This window comes from Herpailurus yagouaroundi, unplaced genomic scaffold (assembly GCF_014898765.1).
Source record: "Herpailurus yagouaroundi ecotype Mexico unplaced genomic scaffold, PumYag 221, whole genome shotgun sequence".
Taxonomy (NCBI): Eukaryota; Metazoa; Chordata; class Mammalia; order Carnivora; family Felidae; genus Herpailurus; species Herpailurus yagouaroundi.
The window spans coordinates 13,189,711-13,213,834 of NW_024412452.1; the positions used below are offsets into that span (position 1 = coordinate 13,189,711).

Genomic DNA, 24,124 nt, shown 5'->3' on the forward strand with positions numbered 1-24,124 from the left:
GTCTGACTCCTGATTTTGACTCAGGTCATGATCCCAGGGTTGTGGGGTTGAGCCCTGTGTCCGGCTCCTTACTGAGCATGGAGCCTGCTTGGGATTCTCTCTCTCTGTCTCTCTCTCTGTCTCTCTCTCTCTGTCTCTGTCTCTCTCTCTCTCTCTCTCTCTCTCTCTGCCCTCTCCCCCACTTGTTTTCCCTCTCTCTCTCAAAGTGAATGAATGAATGTGACTTGAAAATTTTTGTTGCATGCACTTTTGTTTATCTTTTGGAAGTGCTATATTCACATTATAGCAAAAGGTCACATTTAATATTTGAAAGATGGGATTAAGCTTTTAGAGGACATGTTTATGTTGGTATTCTTCATGGTGCCTCACATGGTAAATACTAAAATATTTGTTGAATTACTCAAGCTTGGATGAAACGTCTAGAACTTTGGATAGTAATAGGGAAGAAGAAAAGGAAAGAATTTATTGTTACTTTAGATAAGAAAGGTTAGTTGAATGTTAACAGAAGTACGTAAGATTAGGATTTGCCAACATTTGCGCAAGTGTAGGTTAAAAGATAAGTATTAAAACTGACCAGAACTGGTATCCCCTTGAATGTTTCATCTACAACATATACTTTTCTATTTGTTTATAGATATAAATCTTGTTAATAACTGATTTTGAGCTTTATTTTTATGGAGTATAAATGTTGAAAATTTTTTTAGGAAGTCAAAGTGAATTGGGCAACAACCCCCAGCAGTCAAAAGAAAGATACAAGCAGTAAGTATATTTTATACTCTTTGAACGTTTGTTTTTATTGTACACAGTAGTTTTATTATAAAGCATATAAACATCATACATGTTTGCAGTAATGTTTTGATCGTTATCCTAAGATATGATTGAATGTGTTTGTGTTAATAAATTTAAGAACAAATCTAATCTTTGTCATCAGGTAGTACCGTTGTCAGCACACAGCGTTCACAAGGTAATTGTATCTTCTTAAACATAAAATGAAATCTCTTGAAAGGGTATTCACTAACCACTTGAAGTTTTTTGTTTGATACCGGGGGGAGGTGGGAGGGAGGAGGTCATATTTCTGTTTGTCTCTCAGGCAATATTTTTCCCCCTTCTTCCCAGTGTTGACCAAGTGTGGCTTGTCCACTACTTTGGTGCTATTTCAAGCTCTCTGACCCCCTTGGTAGCAGCTGATGCCTTAGAAATACTTTCACCAACTAAAGGGCAAGATACCCTGCTTCCTTGAGGTCATGGTCTGTGCTTCATACCCAGATCTTCTGATTGCTTGAGTTGCTCCTGAAACTGTGTTTCCCAAATGGCAATCCAATATGTTGCTTAAGGCCTGCCAAATGGGGGTAACTTTTCTTTCCAAATATACTTTGTCAAAGTTGATGTATGTGTTCCTTTAAAGTGTTGATCCAACTATTTTGTATTTTTAAAATGTTTCCTTTTTTGTGAACATTGTCTTTTTAAAAAAAAAAAAAACTTCACATATGGGATCGTTATTTCTCTCCAATGCTTTTTTAATGGTTCTGATATAAAGTGAAGGGATTACTGTTTTCATTCTGTTGCCTTCAGTCTTAGTTCACTTGCACATGGATTCACATAAACTGAATGGTGTAATGTCTGGGCAACCAAAACTGTTGGCTTTTGAGAAAACTGTCAAATACTTTAACATCAAACTGTTGCAATGCAAGGTATTTCTTTGATTGTTCTTCACAAAATATGGTTAAACCAAGTATATCATGTAGTTAGCTTCAGCAGATTGTCTTAACTGAGGCAAATCTAGTCTACGTATCTCACAGTACCACTATTTTATTTTAATTTTAAAACTTTAATGTAGTGGTAAACTGGATAAATGTAAATAATTACTATTAGAATGGTAATTAAGTCATTAAATTTTTTTGCGAAACTTATACTAGTTTATTGTCTTAGACCAGTGTAGTCATTGGCTGTAAGTAGAAATAGAATTGTCAGTTTCCAGTTAGATATGTCACAGTCTTTAAGAGAATCTTTCCTATATTATGACCTTGATTCATTATGTGTAAAATTGATAGAATTTGTATAGACATAGGATAGTGTTAAACTTTTCTATAATCCATAAATTAAGATTACTTTATTGAATAAATGTTAATATATTTTAAATTCTAAAATTTTATTTTTCTTTTCACTTCCCCTTCCTTCCCTTTTATAAGATCATTTCCATGTCTTTGTTGGTGATCTCAGTCCTGAAATTACAACTGAAGATATAAAAGCTGCTTTTGCACCATTTGGAAGAATATCGTAAGTAATAGAAGATAAACTTAAACTGATTTTAATTAGAAACAGTCTTATGTAGAAGTAATTTGAAAATCTGTTATGAATTTTGGACATTAATTTTTAAATATTTGAATATAATACATTTCGTTTAGAGACTATTTAAGCAGTTTATAGCCCAAGACTGTTTTCCCATTGATAAATAAATCTTCGGTCTTCAATTATTTTAAAATCCTTTTTCAGTTAGCATGAGCTCTTAAGAGACAAATTTGCTATTGTCCACATTGTTTCTTTTATATAAGTGTCTTGCTAACTTGGTCATAATCTTTAGTAACCTTGTGCTGTGACTAAGGTATTTGGACCGTTGGGGCACTTCTATGATACCATGCATTTTGTGTCAATATATTTTAACAAAAAGAAACCTTAACAATTGACCCTAAAAAGCAGTTGTTAAATGTTAATCCCCAGGTATCTACTCTTTTGTGGTTGTTGTTACTGTTAATAATAATGCTTTTATGTATTTTGTGGAGCACTGTCTTGCTTGCATTTGTTATTAATCATACAGTTTAGGCCCTTTGTAAATAGCTCACTGAAGGTAGTGTTCATCATAAGAGAACTTCAGTATTTTGAAAAGCATGCCATAATACAGTAAGAATAAGTTGATTACAGTATTTACTTATAGGTACTTGTTGAATTTAGAAAACAGATTTTTGGGATTTCTCGTTGCTTTATTATTTTTCTAGCTAGAAAGAGTAGTAAAAAGGGCATGTTAGCTTTGGTTTAGTTTGAGAAACAGACCAACAGCAGAGATGAAAAGATGAGGACACTGGAAAATAAATGCCAATAGTATTGGTGGTAGATTTGGAGAGTTTTCATTTGAAGAGTTGTAGTTCATTGGTAGGATGAAAATGAACAGTGAACATGGAATGGCTGGAAGATTAGGGTTTATAAATGGACTCTTCTGTTAGGCAACATTTTTCTTTGTGAGAACTGATTAGGAAAATAAGTAAAGTTCTAATTTACTGATTGTTGCTTTTAATCTTAGGGTTTTCATGATGGTTAGCTTGCTTTCAAATATCTAGACTGGAAGGTCTTAACCTGTGGCCTCTCAAAAGCTCTATAAATCTCTGTATACAAAATTTTGTGTTTGTTTTCATTTTGGTATGGAGTATCTTTGTAAGTTTTATCCTATTTTCAGAGTAGTCACAGGACCATAAAAGGATTAAAGAAGGATTAAAGAACCCTGATCTAGATCTTTGCTGCTTCTTCCTTAGAGAATCCTTTCAGAAATAAGTAAGACTTAAATATATTTCAAGGCTAACATATCCTGAAACTTAACTTTAAGAAGAAAAAAATTTTCTAACATTTTAACAGATTCAAACAGCTATTTTATTAAATGCTTTGATTTTGGTTGAAGTAGCTTCTGTGAAAACATGGGGATTTTAGTTTGGGATTAGATAAAGATTGTTTAACAGTCAGTGATTTTCAGTTAAATGACATTCAGATTTTAATAATTTCATGACTTTAATCATGTATCAGTAATTTCTTTTTGTTAAATATGTTGGTATAATAATTATAGTCTAGATTTTCTTATGATTAACCATAATTATTGATGTGTGTGTGTGTTTGTGTGTGTGTGTGTGTGTATATATATATATATATATATATTTTTTTTTTTTTTGGTAAGTCCTTTCTTTATAACTTACAGATGTTACTTTTAATTTGAGGTAACATATAACATTTAAGTTTTAGGCTACCCAAGGAGTTAGCGTTCCTAAATTTAAAAGAACCATTCTCAGTTGGTAGCATCATTTCCTTTTTCTGTTAAAGGAGATAAATATATATTGAAAGGTTCTCGTCATGATAGTCAGGTATTCTCTGTAGAAATCCTACAACAGTGCTCAGTTTATAGATGGTGTGCAGTAAGTGGTGGCCTATTAGAATATGTAGTATAAAAGATATAGTACTTTTGTGCCCTAATTTATACAGTTTATATTCCTTGAGTTTAGAGTAGTTTAACAAATTTTGCTATAGAAGTGAATCAGCTACCAAATTAAATGCATGTGTACCATACCGATAATTTAATATAAGTATTTTTTCATATTGAGAAGTGACTTGCATTAGTTTTCCCTTTCACCACCACCTCTTTGTCATTTTGACTCTAAACACTTAATAAATCACTTCTAAATTGATCGAAATGTGCTTATGTATACTTTAATATAAAATTATATTGCATGGCTTTCTGACTTGGGTTTTTGTTGTGAAAGTGCCTGTTTTGTTCATGTGTCCTGAGAGAACAAGCATTGTGACATACCTGGCTAACTTAAAAGCAGATTGCCTGTGAAGCACAATTTGAGTCCCAATTTTTTGAGGTATGGAGTTTTAGCTATCATGGCTGGGTTTTTTTACTCAATCTCAAATAATAGGGCTCTGGTTATTTTGCAGAGTATCTCTGAAGAATGGACAGAATTGCCCTGGCTAACTACAAGCTACGGTTCACAGTGGATAAATGTTGGCGTGCTTTTTTACTTTCTGACTTTTTAAAATTTTGCTTTTATATCTTGTAGTTTCCAATCAATCTTATATGATTGCTATTTTAAAATTCAGTATAAAATCTTTTCTTATATAGTTTAAAACTAAAGTGTGTGTCTACTGTTTTTCTTCAATGATTTAGCATTTCTGAAAACATCAAGTTCTCAAAATTTACCCATAGTCCAAAAGGGGGGTGTCAATTGATCTGAGAAAATGAAGTAATTTAATTAATTTAGGAAATATACAGCTTTTCATTCTTTCAGTTTCCAGTTTTATATTTTAATTTTTTAATGATTAGGTAGTATGTGGTATCAAATAGAAAATTAAAAATTGCATGGTTAAAGAAAGCCATTCATCTAATGTGCCTGTGAACCCTATAAATGGTTAAGCAATTTCATACGAATAGCTGCTTTTACCATGCTTAAGATTTGAAAGTTTAAAAACTTTTTGAAGTGGGAGGCAGTTTTTGTACAGTATATACATATATGTTAAGTAGCTATTGATTTGCATGTTTATAAAGCCTCATTTGCTAATACATGATAAATGTTATAGAATAAAAAGGTGAATATGCATTAAAGGTTCATTTTAATGAAGATGAAACATAAAAATGAGTTGTGTATGACATTCTCACTTGATACACAGAGGAGAGTGTGTAAACCTAAACTTCTGATTATTTCTGATTTCAGAGATGCCAGAGTGGTAAAAGACATGGCAACAGGGAAGTCTAAAGGATATGGCTTTGTCTCCTTTTTCAACAAATGGGTGAGCTCAATTAAAAAGTGCATGTGCAGTCCTTTAAGAGTAAAGAATAAAAGTACTCATTTTGTTTTAATGATTTTATTTCATCTGCCATTTGCTCATTTCACTGATAATTAATGCCTTCACAAGAGGGTATCTTTTTTTTCCTGTTTGGTCATTTATTCAGCATTTATTTAGCACCTGATGTATGCCAAGTACTGATAAAATGTTTTCAAAATGTAGAAAGTAGAGATGTTTAAATTATCAGCCAAAGGTAGATATTGAAAATCTCATTTACTTAGTTAATTCATTATCTCCCTGTTTTGTATTCTCATGATAATTTAAAAGTAACTAATAACATTTTCTGTGTTTGCTTCATATATATGAATATGTATAGCTTTTGATTATTATAAATTGATTTTTATATATGTTATTTTACTGATTTCTCTTAGTTGTAGTAATTTTCCATTGGTTCTTGTGGGGTTTTTTTGTTTTTTATGAATTTCTAAAATATAAAATTCTATTATCTGCACATATATACAATTTTATCTAAAAAAAAGTAACTCATTAGGGCACCTGGCTGGCTCAGTCAGAAAACCATATGACTTTTGATCTCAGGGTCGTGAGTTCGAGCCCCACATTGAGTACAGAGATTACTAAATAAATAAATAAATAAATAAATAAAATGCTCCAGTTGGTGGGAACTTTTAAAAAATTATATATTAATGTACTTGAAAATGTCTTCTCATTTCTTTCATTTAACAATCATTTACTGAGCACCAATTTGCATGCACTTGAAATTTTCAGGTTTTGTGGAAAAGGAAGGATAGTGCAGTTTGTCAAATGAGAGGCAAGGGTAGGGTAAAGGGAAACCCTTTAGTGTGACAGCTGGAAGAAATCTTTGACATATCCTACATCCTACATACAATGTAATCATGTGCTGTTGTTTTTAAAAATAATACACACACACACACCATGGAAATCTTTCCGTAACCAGTAATTATAGAACAATATAAAGAAACTCTATAATTACTAATTATGGAAAGATTTCCCTGGTAAATTAGATGAAAAGTCTCATTTGTGTTAAAAAAACAAAACAAAACATGCATTTGTTGGGTATCTGTTCTAGCAGGGATAAACAAAAAACTTGCTGCAGAGTTTCCTATTTGGAGGTAGGAAGTAAGAGGCAAGTGGAGGGCAGAGTGGGAAGCTTCTCACATTATACTGTTTGAATATTGAACCTTGTAAATAGATTATAAATTCAAATAAATGATTTACTTATTTTAGTGTAATAACTCAAGATTCAAAATAGTTAAATGCCAGAGATATCACACTTCAGAAATACAGGGGTGAATCGTGGGAGAATATATATGCACTGGAATATATGCTAAGATTTCATTAATTTTAGATCTTAGTGTGTTGCTTTTATGTTACAACTGTCATTCCAAAGATAAATAACAGAAACACTACTTTCTGTATAAGAACGCCTTAGGGAGTTAAAAAAAAAAAAATGTCTTAGAAAATGAGCAAGCAGGGGCTCCTGGCTGGCTCAGTCTGGAGCATGTGACTCTTAATCTCATGCAAGATTGAGTTCGAGCCCAATGTTGGGCATAGAGTTTACTTAGAAAAAGTTTGAAGAAAATGAACCATTAAGAGTTTTTGATAGGGGCGCGTGAGTGGCTCAGTCTGTTAAACGTTCAACCTCAGCTCAGGTCCAGATCTCACGGTTTGTGGGTTCGAGCCCGGCGTTGGGCTCTGTGTTGACAGCTCAGAGCCTGGAGCCTGCTTTGGATTCTGTCTTCCTCTCTCACTGCCCCTCCCCTGCTTGCACTCTGTCTCTTTCTCTCTCAAAAATAAATAAACATTAAAAAAATAGAAGTTTTTGATAGTATGCAATGTATTTTAGAAATATTTTTCTTTGGGGCGCCTGGGTGGCTCAGTCGGTTGAGCGTCCGACTTCGGCTCAGGTCACGATCTCGCGGTCCGCGAGTTTGAGCCCCGCGTCGGGCTCTGGGCTGATAGCTCGGAGCCTGGAGCTTGCTTCCAATTCTGTGTCTCCCTCTCTCTCTGTCCCTCCCCCGTTCATGCTGTGTCTCTCTCTGTATCAAAAATAAATAAACGTTAAAAAAAAATTTTTTTTTAAAGAAATATTTTTCTTTAATAAACGAGTTATATGAAATAGATACTATGTCATTTCTTAATGGCTTCCGGTCAGGTTTATGACCATGTTACGGTGCCAGTTTCTTCTGGGTTTTAAAAAATACATCTGTTTGCAGTTATGCCAAATATTGTCAAACTTTCTAGTTACTCTGTCTGCTTACAGTGGAACTAATGTCTGGTTATTCCTCACAATGAATTCTTACTATCCAGATATTTTCTATAACAGCTTGCAACCATTTTGCCCAGAATTTATTTTCTAAATCAGAAATCTGCCTTAACAATGTTTACATGGCTTGCAAGTTTGGGTAAGAGAATATAGAATGTACTGCAATTGTATCTCAGCTATTCATAGTAACATCATATTTTGGGATATGTTCAAATGTGTTATGCAGTGTAGCTGTCATCTTCCTTTCATGAAGTGAAAATGTCTTCTAAGAAAGTAGGTAAACCTGTGAAGAAAGTGAGTAAGCCTGAGAGGTCAGGGAAAACCCATGTATTAGAAGATAACTTGAAAATGGTAAAGCAGGGGCGCCTGGGTGGCTCAGTCGGTTAAGCGTCCGACTTCAGCCAGGTCACGATCTCGCGGTCCGTGAGTTCGAGCCCCGCGTCGGGCTCTGGGCTGATGGCTCAGAGCCTGGAGCCTGCTTCCGATTCTGTGTCTCCCTCTCTCTCTGCCCCTCCCCCATTCATGCTCTGTCTCTCTCTGTCTCAAAAATAAATAAACGTTAAAAAATTTAAAAAAAAAAAAAGAAAGAAAATGGTAAAGCATATTGAGAGGTAAAAAGATAAAAGTTCTGCCATATGCATATGTTACCTACCAAATTTAAGAAATTTTTTATGTAAGATGAGAAAATAACAACCAAGAGTGTTGTTGGTTTCGAAAGCTTTACTGTTTTTGTTGTTGTTGAATTTTTTTTGTTAACGTTTATTTATTTTTGAGAGACAGGAACAGAGCTTGAGCAGGGGAGGAGCAGAGAGAGGGAGACACAGAATCCGAAGCAGGCTCCAGCCTCTGAGCTGTCTGTACAGAGCCCAACGTGGGGCTCGAACTCATGAACTGCGAGATCATGACCTGGGCTGAAGTCGGATGCTTAACCAACTGAGCCACCCAGGCGCCCCCCTCAAAAGCTTTACTGTTAATCATAGCATCATATTTAGGAAAGGTAGAAAAATACTTGATACCATGGGTTGATAGCCACAATTAGTATGAGTTCCTTGGAGGATTGATATATAGGATTTTAATATTTTGTGCTATTTTGGGGAAATAGGTTGAGGGCTTTGGTGGACTAGGAACTAATTTTTTCCATTTGAGATTATGGCATATAAACCCCTACTATGTAAAAATCACTAATCATATTTAAAATAAGAGAGTCAGAATATCTATATATGGCCTCTGGAGTCTCCAAGAGATGGATTTGTATCCTAATAGCCATTCCTATGGTATGTTAATTTTGAGGAAATAATTTAATTTCCTAAGTTAGTATTTCAGCTTCTGTAAAATTTGTGTTATGTGATTGGCAGTGCTCTGGTGTTGTGAAGTGCCACAGCCCTAATTGCAGTTACCCCCAACTCCTTTGCCTCTCTTCTTACGTTGGACGTTTTAGGGACAATTGCCAATACCGATGGAACGTAGCTTTTCTGCCTACTCCGAAGTAACTAAATACTGCTAAAGAAAAATTGAGTCCAGGGGCGCCTGGGTGGCGCAGTCGGTTAAGTGTCCGACTTCACCCAGGTCACGATCTCGTGGTCCGTGAGTTCGAGCCCCGCGTCGGGCTCTGGGCTGATGGCTCAGAGCCTGGAGCCTGTTTCCGATTCTGTGTCTCCCTCTGTCTCTGCCCCTCCCCCGTTCATGCTCTGTCTCTCTCTGTACCAAAAATAAATAAACGTTGAAAAAAAAAAATTAAAAAAAAAAAAAAAAAGAAAAATTGAGTCCACTGGTTTTACTTCTAATTTAACACTTAACACATTTTAAGTGAGTGCATGGTACTATCTTTGTAAACCTGTTCTTTAGTTTGACTTCCCATTGTTTGCTGTCTCTTGCTGTCTCCTCAAATATTCCTTCCCCTTCTCCATCATCACCCAAGCTGACGACTTTATGTTTCACTGAAAAAATAGAAACTATCATACAGGAATTCCCTCAGCTTTCAACCACCAAACCTACATAGAATTCATCCACCTTCCTTTTCCTCTATTACAGTAGAAGACATGTCCTTCCTGTAAAAGGCCAAATCCCTCACAGTTGGGATCCTGCCTCTCTTGCCTTTTCAGGGACCTTGTTCCTATGCTTATTCTTTTGTTTTCCTACTATAGCTTTATTGAGGTATAGTCACATACCATAAAATCTACTTGTTTAATGTGTATAATTCAGTGGTTTTTAGAATATTCACAAAATTATGCAACTATCACAATTTTAGAATATTTTCAGTACCCCGAAAAGAAACCGTCACTGTCCTTTTCCCTCTATGCTCTCACTTCCTCAGCCCTGAACAACTTTTTTTTTTTTTTTAAGTTTGTTTATTTTGAGAGTGCTAGCAGGGGAGGGGCAGAGAGAGAGGGAGAGATCCCAAGCAGGCTCTTCACTGCCAGCAGAGTCCCACACAAGACTCCCAACTCATGGACCATGAGATCATGACCAAGCCAAAATCCAGAGTCAGAGGCTTAACTGACTGAGCTACCCAGGTGCCCCAGCCCTGAGCAACTATTAATCTACTTTCTACGTATATAGATTTCTCTGTTTCGAACGTTTTCTGTAAACAGAATTGTATAATATGTTCTTTGCTATACTCTTGTCCTTTGTCATCAGTCTTTCCCTTTGTTAGATCATTCCCATCGACCAGAAAACATGTTCTAGTATATATTAATCAAAACCACACTTGGGGCACCTGGCTGGTTCAGTCGGTAGAACGTGGGTCTCTTGATCTCGGGATCATGAGTTCGAGCTCCATGTTGGGTGTGGAGCCTACTTGGGGGAAAAAAAAAAAAACTTGATTCCATATCCCTTTCCTGCTGTGTCTCCATTTCTCTGCCGTAATTTAGAATCAAACTTCTCAAAAGATTTGTTTCCATACTGCTTTCACTTCATCTCCCATTCACAACTGTCTACACAAACACATGCACATGCCATAAAAAGTTTCTTCCTTCTCTTATGAGTAGCTTTGTTTGTTTTCTAGGGCTGCTGTATCAAAGTACCATAAGCTGAATGACTTAAAGCAACCAAAATTTACTTTCTCAAAAGTTTTGGAGGTAGAAGTCCAAAACCAATGCTGTTGTCATGGCTATGCTCCCTTTTAAGACTCTGGAAGAACATTCTCTTCTTAGTTTCTGACAGTTGCCAGCAATCCTTAGTATCCTTGGCTTGTAAATACATAAGTCCAGCCTCTGCCTTTGTCTTCACATGGCCCTTTTAAGTTTATTTTGAGAGAGAGCATCCAAGCAAGAGGCAGAGAGAGAGTGAGAGAATCCCCAAGCGGGACTCAATCCCATGAGATCATGACCTGAGCCAAAATCCAGAGTCAGATGCTTACTGACTGAGCCACCCAGGCACACTAAGTATTTTTTTTTTTAAGTTTATTTATTTATTTTGAGAAAGAGAATCACAAGCAGGCTCCTGTTATCAGCATGGAGCCTGATGTGGGGCTTGAACTACAAACCATGAGATCTTGACCTGAGCCGAAACCAAGAGTCAGATGCTTAACCAACTGAACCACCCAGATGCCCCTGTCTTCTCCTCTTCTGTTTTTAAATTTTTTTTAATGTTTGTTTATTTCAGAGAGAGGGGGAAGAAAACAGGAGTGGGGGAGGGGCAGAGAGAGAGAGAGAGAGAGAGAGAGACACAGAATCCAAAGGAGGCCCCAGGCTCTGAGCTGTCAGTACAGAGTCCAATGTGGGGCTTGAGCTCACGAACCATTAGATCATAACCTGAGCTGAAATTGGATGCTTAACCGACTGAGCCACTCAGGCACTCCTCTCCTCTTCTTATAAGGACATCAGTCATACTGTATTTAGGACCCACCCTGATCCAGGATGATCTCACTTAACTAATTCGTCTGCAAAGACCCTATTTCGAATTTTGATCACCTTCACAGTTGGGGGAGCAGATGGTAGTTAGGACTTTATATCAATTAAAGGGACACAGTTCAACCCACAACAGTAAGCATTTCATGAATTGCAGACTGGTATGTGTGGTAAACAATGTGTGTTTCTTTTTAAGAATATGCATTTCCTTTTCATGTATCTCAAGAATAGCCTTTAGCCTTGAATCTGTTTCTTCTTTCATGGTAGATTAAGCCTACTTTTGACATAACAGATAAGAATTGCACCCCATTTACTTTTCAGTCCACTGTAAGCTGGCTTTTGTTCTCATTCTGTACCAACAGTACTCTTTTCAGGTTTACTGCTAGATTTCTATGTCTTTGGCTCTGTGACAGTACACTTTTGTGAGTTTCTTCCTTTCATCACTGGGAACTTCTTAATCACCTTAGCTAGTAATTTTTCCTTTACCTAGTTTTCAGATTTTGTTGTTTCTCAGGGCTCTGTCCCAGGATGCCTTCTTTTTTCTTTCTGGTCTTTCTTCATGACTCTGAATTTCATATCTCCAGTTCAGCAGTTTACTTTTTTGTGCACCATGCTTACTAACAAATAGTTTTAATTTAGATGTCCTACATCTCAAACATAATGTGTCCTTTTTTTTTTTTTTTTTTTTTTTTAAGTTTATTTTGAGAGAGAGAAACCATCAGGGGAAGGGCAAAGACAGGAGACAGAGGATCAGAAGCTGGCTCCCTCCACCCTGACAGCAGGGAGCCTGATGCAGGCTCACCATTCACAAACCTGTGAGATCATGACCTGAGCCTGCCTAAGTTGGATGCTTAACTGAGCTACCCTGGTGCCCCATCAAACTTAATGTGTCTTAAATGGAGCTCTTTGTTTCTTCCTCAAACTGTTTTCCTCCTCCCTCCTAGGTTTCTTATTTCAGTAAATGCTAGCTAACACTGTCCTCCCTACTGCCCATGCAGGAACATAGGTTATCTTTGATTCCTCCCCTTTTACTTACTGTGCATCACCACAATTCTGTTGAGTCTTCCTGTAGATATATGCACTGCTACTGCACTAATCCTAGTCACCAGCTTTTTTTTTTTTTTTTTTTTTTTTTGCTGTAGGTATTGAGTTAGTTTCAGAGTGTCTTTTTCCTATTACTACCCATATCTGTAAACCATTCTCTTCCTAGTGCTAAGAATGGCCTTGTTAAAACATGAATCAGATCATGACAGTCTCCTACTTAAAATCTTTTAATATTTTCCTCTGGTACCTGTTTTTGCTCACTAGATTCCACTAAAACTAGTTGCCTTTAACATGCCTTTTTATTCCAAACATACCAAACTGTTTCCTGCTATAACATACTTTGCAGTGCTTTTCCCTCCACCAGGGCTTTGTTCCCTGACGTTTTGACTTGGCTAGCTCCTGTTCCTCTCAATTTCAGTGTAAATGTTATATTTCAGAGAGACCTTCCCTAATCATGCTGTCTAAAGTAGATCCCAAAGCCCATATTCTCTATCCCATCCTTTTGCCTCTGTCATGGCATTTACCACAATTTGTGATAATTTAATTTGTGGCCCCAAAAGAATGTCTGCTCTGAGGCAGCAGAGACCATGTCTGTCTCATTAACCAGCGAATCCCTAGCACTTAATCTGATGCCTACCTAGAACATGGTAGATGTTCAGTGTTTACTTGTTAGATGAATGAGAAATGAAATACTGTCATTAACAAGCTTGTTGGATTGTGTAAAGTGAGATTTTCATCCACAGTCTGAGTTATTAAATGAACTTTATAAGGGGCTTTGAACTTTTTTAGGGAATTCACATTCCCAGAGTCTGATATCCAAATAAAAGAAAGATAATTTAAAAGCACCATTACATTTTAAGAAACCTATCATATATTGTGTATTTTTAAAATTTACTTATTTAAATGCAAGTTAGTTAACTATTGTGTATTTTATAAATAAAGCATTTTCATTCAGAAAACCATTGTGAAAACAGCTGAATTTTCTCTACTGCTTGTAGTCACTCAACATCAATTAATAGTGGCTTCTTTGTCATTTCTAATGTGCGGAACAGGATGCCGAAAATGCCATTCAGCAGATGGGTGGCCAGTGGCTTGGTGGAAGACAAATCAGAACTAACTGGGCAACCCGAAAGCCTCCAGCTCCAAAGAGTACATATGAGTGTAGGTGTATTGGCGAAGAAAAGGAAATGTGGAATTTTGGAGGAAAATACGCTAGATTTTAAATGTTAGAGCTGTTCCTGGAGACTTATTGCAGAAATAGATGAGAAGCAAATCAAGACTACTGTCCAAAATGTACTTAGTTTTCATTTTTGTGATTTTAAATAATAAATGATATTATTTCTAATGTCAAGTCTCCTATTAAAGAGAGAATATTGAGTAATTTTTTTTAGATAATCTTGGGCGGGGGGATTAATCCTCAAGCAAATGTAGTATGTATTCTATAAGCATTTTGGTCAGGGTAAAATTTACCACTACAGTAGTGTAGTCAATGTTACTTTTCTCTTTCTGAACATTTCATTTCATGAGTTTAAAATACTAAACTTTTCCCTCCCCAGCAAACACCAAACAGCTGTCGTATGATGAAGTTGTAAATCAGTCTAGTCCAAGCAACTGTACTGTATACTGTGGAGGTGTCACTTCTGGACTGACAGGTATGGGAGGTTTACTTGTGTGGCATCTTGAGGTTAATGTTTTTACTGAAAAGCTTAATATCTGTATAGGATTTTATATAACTTAGTGTGGTTTGTTTTTGTTTTTTGTCTAATAGAACAACTAATGCGTCAGACTTTTTCACCATTTGGACAAATAATGGAAATTCGAGTCTTTCCAGATAAAGGATATTCATTTGTTCGGTATGGGTGGTTTATTCGAAAAAAAAATTTTTTCTCCCAAAAAATGTTTGAATATTTAACTTAGTAGTTTTCTTAAAAATTTACCTTGGTTAGAGAAATAGAAATTTCTCTAGCATTTAGCAGTATTTGCCACTGTTTTTTAATTGGTTCCCTCCCTGTTACCACAAGGCCAATAAAACATTATCTATTAAGAAGTTTCTCCAAAACTATAAGACTTTTGAAAAAAAATATAGCAAAGAAAATAAACAATCGTATTGATTCTTTTGTATGAACTACCTGTTTTATGTCAAGCTCAGTTTGATTTTTAAAAATAGACTTTATTCATAAGTAAACAGTTAATATTGGTGATTCTTAGTATTATTTCCAATAGGTTCAATTCTCATGAAAGTGCAGCACATGCAATCGTCTCTGTTAATGGAACTACCATTGAAGGCCATGTTGTGAAATGCTATTGGGGCAAAGAAACTCTTGACATGATAAATCCTGTGCAACAGGTGAGAGGGTTCTTGACTTTTCACAGTAATTGCTGGGCTAACAATAGGTTATTTTAAAATGAAATTGTTGGAGGGATGCCTGGGGCCGAGTCGGTTAAGCGGCTTACTCTTGATTTTGGCTCAGGTCATGATCTCACAGTTCGTGAGATCAAGCCCCAAGATGGGCTCTGTGCTGCATTCCAGAGCCTACTTGGGATTTTCTCTCTCCCTCTCTCTCTGCCCCTCCCCAGCTCATGTACGTGCTCTCACATGCTCGCTCACTCGCTCTCTCAAAAAAATTTTTAAAAAATGAAATTGTTGATAGTCTTTGTTTCTAGCTAAAGTGATTATCTGTAAGGGCTCTTGTTACATGTATTATAGTTCTAGAGTGGTAGTTTACCTGGCAGGGTATTCAATTTTTTCTTAACACTTGGTAGATCTATTCACATAGTATTTGGAGAACTCACAAGCGTGTTTGACTTAGTTGAAACAAAACCTATAAACATATTTAGAGCTTTGGCATTTTCTTCTAGATTTTTGCTGCTTTTGTTTTTCCAGGCAGCTTTAGTGGTTTCAAATGTAATCCCATAAAAATTTCTGTGAAGAAACTGTAAATGGAGCACCAAGACAAGAGTAGGAAAATCCTAAACTATGTACGTTTCTTAGGTAAACTGAATATAGGAATAAGTAATTTTTAAATCTTCCCTATCTAGTTTACAAAACATTTAAACATTATACTGGGTGTTTAATATTTATTACTAGGGCCTTACCTGCTACCTTACAGAATGTGCCATTCAGAGCATCATGTAGAGTTACAACACTATAACTTCGCTTCTTTTTCTTTTTTAGCATTCATTTTATAAGCTTTTGTTTATCCTTTATTTTTTTTCTTTTTTAAATGTTTTTGAGAGAGAGGGCACGTGCGTTCGAGTTGGGGGAGGGACAGAGAGCGGGAGACAAGATCTTAAGCGGGCTAACCCCTTAGAGCCCAACGTGGGGCTCGAATTCACAAGATCATGATCTGAACCAATGTTGGATGGTTAACCGAGTGAGTCACCCAGGTGCCCGTCCTTTCATTTTAATTGTAATGATGGCCCTGTGTATAATGGCTATATATTTGTGGTATATTAGGACTGTATGTGTACATACAACTTCAAATAATACTAAATTACCTGTTAAAATTTTAATAGCAGAATCAGATTGGATATCCACAAGCTTATGGCCAGTGGGGCCAGTGGTATGGAAATGCACAACAAATTGGCCAGTATATGCCTAATGGTTGGCAAGTACCTGCATATGGAATGTATGGCCAGGCGTGGAATCAACAGGGATTTAAGTAAGCATACCTGCTCTTTTCCTTTATTATTAGCCTTTGAAAAAGTCAAGAACTTAGGAAGAGATTTTAAGTAATTAGTAAGTAGTGTGGTCCTCAGTCTAAAGCAAGGACTTAGTTTAGAGTGGTTTTTAATTTATAGTTTTAAGTGTGTTTCTTTAAAAATTTGTCTGGAAATGTGCTGCCTTGAGGTATAACCAGTGTTATAAGATTTTTGGTAATGCTTGATAATGAATCAACTAATATTTAAGAAAATGAGAGCTTAATATTTACTAAGCTTTTTATGTGACTAAAGATCATTTAGCCATTCTTGGATACAGTTATTTTGATGCTAGTTGTTTTATTCATTATGCCTTTATTTTTCTGTGCAAAAGGATTTATGCACACATTGTTATATGGATGCCTCTTTATACACCCTGAATTATTAAATTTTATTTAAATTTTTGAAACACTGAAAATTAAAATAGTTCTTAGTTTCTATTTTTAAAATAATCTTACATTTTTGGGGTGCCTGGCTGGCTCAGCCATTAGAGCATGTGACTCGATCTCAGGGTTGTAAATTCACACCCATGTTGTGTGTAGAGATTACTTAAAAACAAAATCTTCTAAAAAGGAAAAATAAAAAAAGAGTCTTGTGTTTGTAATGTTGAAAAAAATTGAGTTTACATATGCTAATAATTGTTTTAATTTCTTCTTTGAATGATAAAAATGCTAGTCCTTATTGTACCAAATGATTGTTTCTTTCGAGTAGTTGTTTGTTCAGTGTATGTCCAACCCAGGTGGACAGTTTTCCTTTTTGAGATTAGAAATGAATTTTTTCTGAATTCAAAGGGGATAAATGTTTACAGGTAAAGGGTATTTATTTTTTTGTAGCTGTATTAAACTAACAAAATTAAACTGCATAAATTAAACCTGTGACGATGCTTGCTTTTTTTGGCTTTTTTCTTTATTTCATTTTGAGAGTGATTGGGGGTGAGCAGGGGAGGGGCAGAGAGACCGGGAAAGACAGAGGATCCAAAGTGGGCTCCGCGCTGATAGCAGAGAGCCCATTTCGGGGCTGGAACTCACAAACTGTGAAATCATAACCTGAGCTAAAGTCAGACACTTAGCTGACTGAGCCACCCAGCACCCCAGGATGCTTGTTTTTAGGAAAAATAGCTTTTGCCTTTGCTTTCTCTGGCATAACCGTTACTCTTATATTTGGGCTTAAGGAAAGTGTATTTTCTTTGTATATGTTACTTCTTCTTGGCATTACATTTTATTTTAATCAGTGGATTTCCCCTCTTTGCTCCTTTCGTGTTTTCTACCAGTCAGACACAGTCTTCGGCACCATGGATGGGACCCAATTACGGAGTGCAGCCACCTCCAGGACAGAATGGCAGCATGTTGCCTAATCAGCCTGCAGGGTATCGAGTGGCAGGGTATGAAACCCAGTAAAAAAGGACTCCATAATCTAAAGCCAGTGGCTTGAGGCTACAGGGAGTGTAGTAAAGCCGTTGTTTACTTAAAAGATTTATCAAATCAGTCAGTGCAAATGTCAGATACAATGTATTTATTTAAAAGATTCATTTTTTTAATCATGAAATTACTTATCATCCACATTGTTTTAAAAAGAAACAAGATGCTGGATGTCTGCCAATTTTTGCCTTCATTACCTTTTTTGATAAAGTTTCTCAGATCCTTGTTTCAAATACAAATGCAGGGATTGCTGCCACTTTTTTAAAATTAAGAGGCAGAAAATTGCACAATGTTGAACTTTTTTCCACTAAAGTAGTGTGCAGTTCTAGTTTGCATTCCTGATATGATTTAAAACATGTAATATAAAGATGTTAAAAAAAAATGAAGAACCAAAACTGTGCAGAGTCTAGAAGTTCTTTGTAATCTTCAGCTTGTGCACAATTCTGTTTTAGGGGTTTTTGTTTTGTTTTTTGTTTTTAAGGCATTGTTTGAACTCTCCCATCTCCACTGTTTTCCCTTGGGGTTTTTTAAATATAAATTATTAGTTTACATCATTTTTGTAACTACATTTTTCACAAATTTGTCTTGCCTTATTAAATTTCTGTAAAATATACTTAAATGGGAAAAAATGATGTTCACTTAGTTTGAAAACTTTTCTCAGATGGATTGATAATTGCATTCATTTTGTGTTTTATATGAGAAGGTGCCTCAAGAATTCCCTCTTGGATTTGTTTAAAAGGATTTTTATCTTCTGTGATATACTTTGCTGTGTACCAGGAAATATAAAAACAAAAACTTGCTACTCAAGAAAATCTCTGAAATGTGATAAGTTCTTATGAGCCCGTGTTAATTCCATGTGTCAACTTCTACATTTACATGTACTGTTTCATTCTGTAAAATGTTTTAGCAGTTTAATATTTTGCACAATTAGCAAGCTTTGTAGGTCATTTCCTTCTTAAAGGCATCCTGCAGAGTTGACAGGAGATTCATAAGGTTCTAAGTTGTTTGCATGTGAATATCAAATACACACTTTGGTAGTCTTTGAATACAAAGTCATCTGCTCTTGTTTTTCAAGAATTTTGAGACACAAAGTTGTATGTAAAGGAAGATATTAATTTGCCATTTTCTAGTTATATTTACTCAAAAAGAGTGAATCAACTTAATTTGTACAAATGATAGCTGTGAAACTGTAGAATATCAGGCTTGGGGTTCATTTTGAACTTCAAAATTAGCCTGAAGGACCAGCCGGGCAAAGTGTTTTTTAAATGTTCAGAGGCCAAAAGATAAACAAACAAACAAAAAAAAACCTTAAAATCCTACCTCCTTAAACAGCCTTCAAAGAGGAGAATCCTCAGTGCAATCATTATTTTGATTCTTTTGGTACCTGTTTTCCTGGAGTTCCCAATTTTATTATTTTGGGGTGGCTCCGAGCATTAAGAGGTTTAATCTTTGATGGCATTATTCTAGTTTTGAAATTTCTAGTACATTTCAGAGTGTCGTCAAAGAGTTGTGGGAGATTTTGTTTTGTTTTCAGTGAAAGTCACAAACTTCATTCTTCCTTGACTCACAAAGGGGAAGAGTCCCCAGTATACATATTTGGATGGTTCCGTTGTTTTTAAGACCTTCAGAGAGCTCCTAGTATTTAGGAACAAATAAAAGCCTGTGAAATCTTGGTTTCCTGAACTGTCTTTTCCAGGTAGGAGCAAATTAAGGTGGTCTCTAAAGCCAATACTCATGTAAACCAGAGCCCAGGAAAGACAACTCATAAGTGTATAATTCTCTGGAGCTCAATTCTATGCAGTTGTACTGATGTTTCATTAAGTCACTGTGTATTTTTAAGTGTTGATACATTAAAAGTTGCTTTATGGAAGATGAGTAAATTTTTTAAATACTTGGGAATTTTATTTCCTTGTTAAATTTTACAGATCAGGGCATGCAACCAGAAGCAGCTTAAATGAAATACTCAAAAAAATAAAATAAATTATCAGGAAACTATTTTTAGATTCTTCTGGCTTATGTTTCTATTTTAGGACCCTCGTTATTTTTCTTACTCAAAAATACTTTATTTCCTGTACACCTGTGGACTGCAGGGTAAATTATTTGGGCATAAGTAATTTAAACAAAAGTATAATTTTTCTTTCATTTTGACTATCTTAATAATACTTTTTACTAGTCAGTATATTTTCTTATTGCACAAGTCTTAAAGTGTACATTGACTACTTTTTGAGAAGAAAGTATTTCTCAAAAAGTTACTACTGAACAAATTGACATTTCAAGAACATTGCTAACTTTGGTTTAAATCTTACTCCTAGTGTTAAATCATTTAAAGATTTTTTAGCCTAAAAATCATACTGGTATTAGTATCAGGTAAGGAAATTAAAGTTTTAAAAATGGCTTCATTGTCTGCAATATTCATTCAGATTACTATAAAATACATCTGGTACTGTAAAGAACCTGAAGTGATACACATTTAATGGGTCATTAATCCAGTATTCTTTGCCCTGACTGTTTGGATATTAAAGTTCCTTTATGTTTTCTATAACCTGTGGGATCTTCTTGCAGTGATTATTGTGTGTGAAAGATTTTTTTGGTCTAGTGGTATTGTTATATTCACTCAGGTTTTTTTTTTTTTTTTAATCTTATTCCAGAAACCATGGTTTTCATTGGGTTACTATTTAATACCACAAAGAATTACATAGATTTAACTCATTATGAAACCAGGATCTCATTTTCCTTGTTGATATTATCTCCCTGTTGAAAATGAGTTCCACATTCCAGTTTTATTCTCCTGTTCTGTCCCTGTGCTTGGCTTGTCTTCCTTTTGTATGTGTTAGAGTTCAGTTGACATTTGAGAAGGCAGTTGGCAGGGACTAGATTACATATACAAAGAAAGTTACGTTCGCTATGTGCTGTGGAGTGCTCCTTAGGTTACAGTTACATTGGAAAAGTAAAGTGTGCTTGTAGGAGTTAAAAAGCAAACCCTCGCTGGCTCAGTCGGTAGAACATGTGACACTTGATCTCAGGGTCATGAGTTCAAGCCCCATGTTGGGTATAGAAATTACTTAAAAAAAAAACAACAAACTCTTTTGAATGGAAGAGCAATGATTTCTAAAAATAAAATCACTTTTTTGTAAGGGTTATTCCATTTTTTCCAATCACTGCATTTTTACTTTTGGGTTTAGAACTGGAAGAACTGATCTCCAAAACAACACATTTTAATTTAACAGCCTTAATAAAATGTATATAAATGTGTCTCAGTTGAATAGGATTTTATATTATGGTCTCCAACTTTGGAGGCAGCTGAAGCTGTTCTGATAGTAATTCAACTAAAAAAGGAAAAAGTTTTAGACATCTGACTCAGGATTACTAGGCTAGGAATAGGGATTAAATACTATTTTACTAATACTGGGTAAATGAGATTCAAAGCTGCTTATCCTTTTTCAGTTCTAAAGTACCAACAGCCATGGTTACATATACCATGCAGGATTTGGAGGATCTTTATATGGAAAAAATAAACAACTCTTGAAAGAAAAGACAGATGCTGACATTTGAAGGTCCCTACCAAAAAGCCAACTGGCCACCAATCCCTTTACAGTGGAGAATGCCAATCAGTAAGCCCTGCCTATGTACACAAGTCTTCCAAACAGATGTTTAGTGCTTCACTTTTTTTTTTTTTTTAAGTTTATTAAGCAATCTGTACACCCAACGTGGGGCTTGAACTCATGACCCCAAGATCAAGAGTCACATGCTCTTCTAACTGAGCCAGCGCTCATACTTTTTTTTTTAATACATTTATTTTGAGGGAGAAGAAGTGAGAGAATCTCAAGCAGGCTCCATGTTCCCAGCGTAGAGCCTGACAAAGGGCTCGATCCCATGACCGGGAGATCATGACCTGAACTGAAGCCGAGAATTGGACACTAAACAAACTAAGCCACCCAGGTGCCCCCCACAATGCTTCACTTTTAAATAAAGACTGCTAAAGATCACCAGAAATTGAGGAAAAACTTTTTGAAAGATCTAAACAAAAAGCAATTGTTAGGAATGTGAAAAACTTCAAAGTGTAATAACCTCAGATAAAAGAGGATACTCTAAGAAATTGGAAGAGATACTTAGTAAAGTGTCAGAAATTAAAATAATACATTTAGTGAGAATATTAAAAAAGAAGGAAATGTTCTAGAACAGCAATCAAAAGTGGAGGGGGAAAAATAAATAGGGATAAATTCAGGAAGTTTAAATACAACCAATAAGTGTTCTAAGGAAGAGAACTGAGAAAATAAGGCAGTGGTTGAAATTTATTAGAAAATAAAATTTCCTTGATAAAGTGATGAGTCTCAGGATTGAAAAAAGGCTATTATTAAATTAGCACAATAAATATTAAAGACCCGTTAGAAAGCATACCACCATGAAATTTTAGGACATGAGACATAAAGAGAATAAAGTTTACCATAGATCAAAAGAATCGAGAATAGTAACAGCAACATTGGAAACTAGGGATCCGTGGGGTAGTGTCTTCAAAAGTTTGAGTTCTGTATCCAATGATATTTTATACACACGTGCTGTCATGGGTGACCATAGAATAGACATTTTTGACCTGCAACTTCTCAAAAGATTTTCTTCCTGAATTCGCTGGTTCTCAGTTACTAGATAAATTCCATTAAAATGAGAGCAAATAAAAAAAATACATGTCTAGGAATGGGATCCAGTATGGGAATCCTGGATAGCAGCTGTGAAGCAACTTGGCAGCCAGTCCAGATTAATGGTGAGAGGGCTCAACTTGATTATCTGTTAGATCGGGCAACGTAGATAATCCAGAGTGAGCCATTGGTGGAGGATGTGAGAAGACTTTAATGTTGGAAGAAAATCCTACCAGAAAGGAAATATTCCCTTTCTGGGCCAAATACATGTACTAAGATGTTTTGAAAGTTTTCCTAACTTACATTCATAAATAATTGTACTACTCCACTGCTTAGGATATCGTATATTGGATCTCCTCTGCTTGTCATCTGTTTACATCATTTGTTCTTAATTGTTTGTTTTTATCTTTTTGTTTGCTTTTCTCATTTCTAATCTCTGTTCCTTGAACATGCTTCCTGTGCTATCCAGACTCACTTGTGCTCCTTTTAATTTAGTCTTCGTTTCTGAAATGGTTTTGTCATGTTTTGTGTCCTAGGTTAATACCAATTTCTGTTTTACCTCAGGGATGTAACTTCCCTGAATAATTATTCTTTTTTTTTTTAATTCCAGTATAGTTAGCATACAGTGATAGATAGTAGTTTCAGATGTACAGTAGTGATTCAACAGTTTTATGCATTACTAGTGCTCATCAAGATAGGTGTACTCTTCTATTTTTTTTTTAATATTGTATTTGAGAGAGAGAGTACGCGAGCAGGGGATCCGAAGCAGGCTCTGTGCTGACTGCAGTGGGCCCATTGTGGAGCTGGAACTCACAAACCAAACTGAAATCGTGACCTGAACTGAAGTCAGACGCTCACCCAAGTGCTCCAAGATAAAGTGTACTCTTAATCCCCTTCACCTATTTAACCCATCATCTCCTCCCACCCCATCCGACTCCCCTCCAGTAGCTCTCAATTTGTTCTCCATAGTTAAGAGTCTGGCTTTTTTTGGTTTCACTTTTTCTTTGTTCATTTATTTTTTTCTCAAATTCCACATGTAAGTCAAGTCATTTGTCTTTCATTTCACTTAGCATTATACTCTCTAGATCCGTCCATGTTGTTGCAAGTGGCAATATATTTTTTTTTTTATGGCTGAGTTATGTACACACACTACATCTTTATCCATTTGGCTGTCGGTGGGCACTTGGGCTGCTGCCATAATTTGGCTATTAGTGCTGCGATAAACATAGTGCACATATTTCTTTGAATTAATGTTTTTGTATTCTTTGGGTAAATTCCTAATAGTAGAATTACTGGATCATATGGTATTCTATTTTCAGTTTTTTAGGAATTTCCATTCTGTTTTCTACAGTGGCTGTACCAGTTTGCATTCCCACCAACAGTGCACAAGGATTCCTTTTTCTCCACATCCTCACCAACACATTCTGTTTCTTGTGTTTTTTATCTTAGCCATCCTGAAAGGGGTGAAGGATTCTAGTATTTCTTAGCTGTATTTGCTTTGTTTTTTAAATTCACATTAGAATGTTGTATTGGCAGCTGCTTTGTGGGAACATTTTTCTTGTGTGTTTACTCCAGGGAAACTCTAAGTAAGCTTGGCTACTCTTATTTTTAGAGTGTCTGCACAAGGGCTGTGTT

The 24,124-nt window shown here is 35.6% G+C and overlaps 1 protein-coding gene across 19 annotated transcripts in view; it reads left to right on the forward strand.

Moving 5' to 3' along the window:
- Positions 1-20,397, forward strand: part of TIA1 (TIA1 cytotoxic granule associated RNA binding protein) — a 33,898-nt gene extending 13,501 nt beyond the window's left edge. For 4 of the 19 annotated variants that reach the window (XM_040458610.1, XM_040458618.1, XM_040458613.1 and 1 more), the window contains 10 exons: positions 705-759; positions 932-964; positions 2,190-2,277; positions 5,469-5,544; positions 13,791-13,899; positions 14,295-14,390; positions 14,507-14,591; positions 14,962-15,085; positions 16,255-16,400; positions 17,708-20,397. In XM_040458610.1, the coding sequence (XP_040314544.1) occupies positions 705-759; positions 932-964; positions 2,190-2,277; positions 5,469-5,544; positions 13,791-13,899; positions 14,295-14,390; positions 14,507-14,591; positions 14,962-15,085; positions 16,255-16,400; positions 17,708-17,834 (939 nt within the window). In that variant the 3' untranslated portion in view covers positions 17,835-20,397. Of the gene's footprint in view, positions 1-704; positions 760-814; positions 1,692-2,189; positions 2,278-3,448; positions 4,762-5,468; positions 5,546-13,790; positions 14,032-14,294; positions 14,391-14,506; positions 14,592-14,961; positions 15,086-16,254; positions 16,401-17,707 lie in introns of those variants that run through there. The other 15 variants (XM_040458612.1, XM_040458614.1, XM_040458615.1 and 12 more) reach the window with 13 other exon arrangements.
- The last annotated feature ends 3,727 nt before the right edge of the window (positions 20,398-24,124 follow it).